The following is a 6401-nucleotide window of genomic DNA, read 5'->3' on the forward strand; positions in this document are numbered from 1 at the left end:
AGGCCACGCCCCCCGGCCGGCTACGTGCTGGGAGCGCTCCGCCCGCGCGAGCCCCACGGGAGGCCACGCCCCCCTCGCGGCGGTTGGCGCGGCCGTTGGCGCGGCCGTTGGCGCGGCCGTTGGCGAGGCACTTCCCGCCTTCGCACCCCGCGCCGCCCCGAGGGGCCGCCTGAGGCGGCGAGAGGCCTCGCACCGTGCTCCGCTGCTGCGCCACACCCGCCATTCGGCGCCGGGGCCACGCCGGCAGCAGAGGGTTTCACTTCCCACTTTGGAAGTCACTAAAGAGGTTGTCTTCGTGCATCATTTTCCATGTGGGCGTCCACACATAAATTTTGGCGCCTTTGCTGAGTTTGGCATACCACTTGCAGGTATAAAAGCTACCTGAAGTTAAGGGGCAGTCAGTAAAATTAAAAGAAAAAATCAGATTTCCAAGTTGACTTTTTGGACTCAAACATTTTATTGAATCAAGCGCTCGCCCCCTTCTTGCTTCTTCGCAAAACATACAGGCATAAAGCACAGCTCAAGCGCTGGCCACAGGTCACAGGTGACCAGTCAGAATATTTCAGAGAGTTCTGCACTGAAATACCACAGAGCGGCCGGCAGGTTTCCCAGGTCTTTGCAAACCTACAGAGGAGCCCTTGACACAGGACATATCAAAGGGGAGCAAAGAAAAGCTTTACAAGACAACTAATTTCTTGAGGACCCAGGAGACTTGCTTGCAGGAGTGTTGTCATGATTCGGCGTATCTCACCTCCCTATATTACCTAATAGGAGTGCAAATACTACAGGTCTTTTCAGGAAAAGAAAAAAGCAGCTCATGGCTGAATTGAACTCAGGACAGGAACAAAAACCATTAGCAGGAACAGAAGTAGCCATCCCAAGATAACCAGCCATTCAGTATAGGAAGACAAAAGAGAGAAGGAAAAAAGCCCTTCAAGTGTAACCGTATTATTCAGCCAAAATATGGAAGCAATTAACAGGCCAGGCTGCAGCCCATTGCACTGTCAGGGCTGCGCCGCTTCTGGATCAGAGCTCCAGTGCATCTGGCCAGCTGGGACCCAGGCAGAGCTACCATGGGGCTGCCGGTAAAAGGTGATGTAGACAAACCCATCTCGGGCGGTGTGTCTTCATTCTCAAAATAGCTGCTAGTTTTTCTAGGTTGTTTTGTTTTGTTTTGTTTTGTTTTGTCAAAAGCAAACTATGACTTACCAGGTTCTCCATTGTTTCACTTGGATGAGACAGAATGAAGACAGTAACAAGCTGATGGAGGGTCAGCTTAGAAAATGTGGAAATCATGTTCACAGTCTGCAGGAAACAGTAAGAAACTAAATTTAATTCATCTCTCCCTCTCTCTTCTAACACTATGGAAGAGTTCAAGAACTTGCCACATTACTTGTTACTTTTGTTCCCMTTCTGTGAGCTTTATTAAATCTTCATCTTCTTATGGACAGCCCAGATSCCAGAAGTTGTATTATTCCTTCAGCGTTTGGCCATTTATTTAGATGTAGACTTTGTCAACACAATCTAGACCTTTGCCATTTCTTAATCTAGATTCCTCCAACATAYGCTGCAAAGGGTTACCGTTCAACAACCTCAATGACAGAACGATATGGCTGCTGACTATTCAATAGGCCTTCTTAATCCAAGGCATATATTATTAGGAGCTGCTAACATTCAGAATTCCCCTGTTGGATCTGAAGTATTCCTTTTGTCTTTGGGTCACTGTCTTCTTCCTGTATTTCTGGATTTTTTCTCAGTCAGTCACTGGGCTTTACAAATCACAGCCCTTCCTCTATTAGCCCTGAACACAGGCACATGCATTTCTTCCTCCTGAGGCAGCCAGGACACACGTGGCACTGGAACATACTCTTTCCAGAGTTTTCCCATAAAATAAATAAAACTGTGGACTTCACAGTGGGATGTGGGTGGCTCAGTTATATCCCATGGCATTGTGAAGGATGTGGCAGAGGAGATGCAATACTCAGTCTATATCTTTAAAGGTGCTTTTGCCACTGTGGTTATCATATCATAGAGGTCGACAGAGCAGTTTGGGTGTTTTTTTCCTTTTTTCCTTTTTTCCCCTTTTTTTTTTTTTTTTTTTTCTTTTGTGAGAATCCACCACTAGCAGCACAAAGCAGGAGATCCTCACTGGGAGGGAGGATCTGCCCCGGAATATACAGCATTTTCTATTGCAGCTTTTCCTGACAAATGGATGTCTTAATATATGATTGTTTGTGCTGCTGAATGAAAACCATAAAATATAAAAGATGTTCCATGGGGGCAAGATGAGTGCATTAGAAATTCACAGTTAGGGAGATTTAATATATTAGCCTTTCCAGCAACAGTGAACAAGGAGAACTTTATATACCAGAACAACTAGAATAAGCAGCGAGTGAACATAATGCCTCCCTAGCTACGCTGGCTGAATTAAGAATTTATCTACAACACAACATAAGCCTGTACCCCACCTCTTTGAATTCCACAATCAAGAACCCATAAAGCCAGAGTAAACTACCTATTTGTCTGCTCAGCCAGCAAAGAGTGAGAAAACACTCTGAATCTGGGTCAGCTCTTTTTCTTAGGATTTTCAACTTTATGTCTTCTATACCGGATTCACCCAACAACACGCAGATAATCTTTTTCTCTCTGAAAAAAAAAAAAGAGTGATTTCTGTATAAAACCATTTTCTGCCCTGTAACATATCATTTACTCAACAGTCAAATATTTATTTCTTCAACTCCTGGCAAAGAACCACTGGTACTGTTCTCTATCAATCACAAAGAGAATCGTGTTCTCCTTAACATACTGGTCTCAGYGGGAACCTCCCCACAGATGAGGCTCCATTCAATACTCTGAACAGCGCCACCCACCCATGAGGTTTCCAGTGCTCCACCCAACATGTCTCCAGCAGAAACTCGGGAATTAAACTGCCRTTGCAGTTTCATGCTCAGAGAAGTCACTGCACTTTAATAAATTAACCTTAGTGTCATCCTGTTAGGTATTATGGTCACCTTTCACAGACAGGAAAGTAGAAGCTTGCCTGCAGGCTGAGGCAACGTTACTACTCTGAGAGCTGATGTTACATGATAACTCTCCCTGAAAATGACTGTATTCACAAATCCTTTTTTGTCAGAATTGTRTTTTTAGGGTTAACCTTCACTTTAGGCCCCTCAGAAGATTCCATGAGGGTTAAATATGAGCACGTCCCAGTTAATGTCGCAACAATACACCCTCTAACTGTTTTATAGGGAAYGGGTTTCCTAAACTTATTGAGCAGGTTACAGGTCCAATCTCTAAACCAAATGGACCTCTGGAGATCTACCTCAATCCAAGGGATGCACTTCCAAATGGAACCTGTCCTCCCTTTGGAGCCCCCATGCTCCTCAGCTGTGCAACTATAGGCAATTGGGACTTTCCAGTGCTGCAAGTACAGACCATCCTAAGGATAATTTAACAATGCATTTACAAGTCAATCCCTAACGAGTTAAACTTGGATATRCATCCCAATAATCAGGCTAACAGACCATATTCTTAAATTATCACAGGGCAGCTCCAAATCCGTCACATCCACTTTCTTTTCTGACACATAAAAGGCCAGAAATAGCTTTCTGCAGCAGCACAAGTAACCCTGTTGGGTATTAGACTCATTTCAAGGAACTCGGGAATTATCCAGTGGGGGAMACAGCTTCTCTTGTTAAATCTTAGTAATCTCAGGAATTATAAGGTAGGGGGTACAGTAGTAGCCCCTGTGGATTTGAAATTCAGTAATAATTGAGTGCTTAGCTTCCTACCTGCCTAAGCCATTTTCTTGCCCTCGTCACTTTCTTTGATGAGGCTTCCTACTTGGGTTCCTTCTGGTGTCTGTTGTTGGAAAGAATGAAATATTGCAGATGCCTGTTGTTAATATATGTTTCTGAGAAGGTCCAGAGAGAACTCATGCAGAAAGGTGTTTCTCAAGTCACCTGGATCCACTGGGAAACTAAACCACCAGGATGAGGCTCTGTCTGTTCCTGGTTTTATTCCTGAAGGGACTTTCTAAACTTTTAATTTATTCTTTAGCAGTGAAGGGAAAGAAGATGTCTGGTTTTAACGCTGTCTCTTTCAACATTAGTAGCTATGGAAGCAGGTTACTACACATGGGAAAGAGGCCCCATATGACACCTTCTTTTCCCTTTTCCAGTGTGAGCACGCTCTAGTTTTCTAGTTACTGTAGTGTAAGCAGTCCCTCTGGTACAGCCACCTTCACTTATGAGGAGAATTGAACTTTCATTTCATGAAAGACTTCATATTTTGGTGTGTGCTTCCATTCAAATTAGGAAAACATTTTCCTAATTTTAAAATATTTTGAAAAGAAAAAATGTTGACACATAATCTGAATTCAATTGAAAAAACAGCTTTTCAATGAAGGGAAAATATTTTCTTTGAATTTGGAGCTTTCACTTATTATTATGCTAAATAAATGTTACATTGAATAATTGGAATCTTTTTGCTTCAAAAATGTCTGAAAGACATTTACCAAAGCTTTTGCTCTGAAATAGTATTTCAGCAACTTCACAATTTCCTGAAGCACTTTTACAAAAAAAAAAAAAAAAAGGGGAAGGAAAAACAGAAATGGAAAATCAGACTCCAAAAAGCTTTACAGACTGCAAAGGCAAGTGGTTGTTATCTCGTTACTGGTATCATGACTGTCACCTCACTTGCTGGCCTCACCTGATTTTTTCAGTAACACCYTCACAGGCTGTGCAGTTCCTTGCCCGTAGATCTTTGGCTGAATACCCACAGTAAGGTACATTTTGTTCTCATTTCTAYCAAGTGTCAGAAGCTTGTTTTCCTTCTTGTTGAGAACAGATCACATTGAATTACTAAGAAGAGCCTAGGACCAAAAATACATCCATTTCCACTTCTCTTCTGAAAAGTAACTTTAAAATGGCATTATGCAATCACGTATTTCTTTTTCAATGACTTTAAGGTCAAATATGCTTAGGTAAAAGTATAAAAGGTGCTTTTAGAGCACTCATTTACCTGTTACGTTATTGCAACTTAGACTCTAAAGGTCAAAATATTATTTCGTGATCAAAAATACTGCTAATGAATGTTCTTTTAGTCAAATCATACCTTTATTTTTAACCAGGAAATCCCTTTCTTTCAGTTTAGTCTTGCAGCAATATCTATATGAGTCATGTTGGAGATTCAGTTGGGTAGAACAGAATCTATCTCATTCACTTTGTTTTAGATATTACATATATATTAAGAAACACCCTGCTTTGTAATCACATCTGTGTCAAGGATTTGCATCAGTGTGACTAAATCAATTTTGCTGCATCATTGCACATTTTCTTAATGTAAACAAAGCCTTTGCTGTTGGCTATGCTGAGCTAACAAGAAGAATTAAAAAGCAATGAGAACTTTCTCTAAGACTGTGCGAAGATACAATTCTGCTCACGTATTCCGAGAAAGTAGGGGAACTTGGTCCACTTAAACATGTTGCTACCTTGATAGTAAATGAGGCAAAGCTTAGGAAATCCAGAGTCAGTCAATCAAAGCCAAAGTTGTATGCTACAAATTTCCTAGCAGTAAGATATTACTGACCTTATCTTGGTTGTTAAAAGTTGTGGGGTTTATTTTTTTTTTCAAGAGAGATTCAACAGTAAAATAAATGTTCTTCTCTTAAAAGCCTCTGAGCTGTTTGGAGTTGCCCTCTTAATTTGTGAAAGCCTTTCCTGCAATGCTCAACCAAACCTGTGCTGGATGACAGGCATCAGAAGCAGTTGGAGCTGAACCAGATAGTTTGTTCCATTGTGCAACATCTCTGAATAGTCCTGAATAGGTGGTGGGATGATGAAAAAGAGGATAAATGTGTCACAATCCTGGCAAAGAGCCATAGGGGATAGATGCAAGGCTGATTTACCTGGAATGTCGCTTTCTAAGCTCTCCGGCTACCTGTACCTGGACAGAAGTGACCACTGTTGCACTCAGGGTCTCATCTGACCTTCTTTGCCATGTGAGACATGGCACCTTCATTTAAGTTTAAGGCCCAGGACTGAGGATGAGATTTTACAAGCCTCTCTCCAAATTTCTTCACTCTCCTGTCACTGATTAATGGCAGCAATTTCTGAGGGATTATATAGAAACTAAAATAAAGTGCATAGATTAAGGGGTGTGAAAAAGGCATTAAAAGGCATATAACAACTTYTTAAAATATACGTTTTCCAATATATGAGCACAAGACACTTATGGGCCTAATAAAATACTGGTATCCAAGAGCATTTCCTTTCCAAAGTCATCATGTTTGGTCAACATCTGGAAGAGAAGGGAGGAAAACAGGCAAAGTTCATTTTGTCTTCTCTACTTGTGATTTCTAGTTACAGAAAAATTCCTTGCTAGGGCTTTRTTTTGACATA

The 6401-nt window shown here is 41.6% G+C and overlaps 1 protein-coding gene across 1 annotated transcript in view; it reads right to left on the reverse strand.

The window, feature by feature from the left end:
• Positions 1 to 223, reverse strand: part of TRIM24 (tripartite motif containing 24) — a 58645-nt gene extending 58422 nt beyond the window's left edge. The window contains exon 1 of the mRNA XM_026047319.1: positions 29 to 223. Within this exon, the coding sequence (XP_025903104.1) occupies positions 29 to 223 (195 nt within the window). The remainder of the gene's footprint in view (positions 1 to 28) is intronic.
• Positions 224 to 6401: the final 6178 nt, after the last annotated feature.

This window comes from Nothoprocta perdicaria, unplaced genomic scaffold (assembly GCF_003342845.1).
Source record: "Nothoprocta perdicaria isolate Ctin4 unplaced genomic scaffold, notPer1 scaffold_490, whole genome shotgun sequence".
In the NCBI taxonomy this organism is placed as follows: domain Eukaryota; kingdom Metazoa; phylum Chordata; class Aves; order Tinamiformes; family Tinamidae; genus Nothoprocta; species Nothoprocta perdicaria.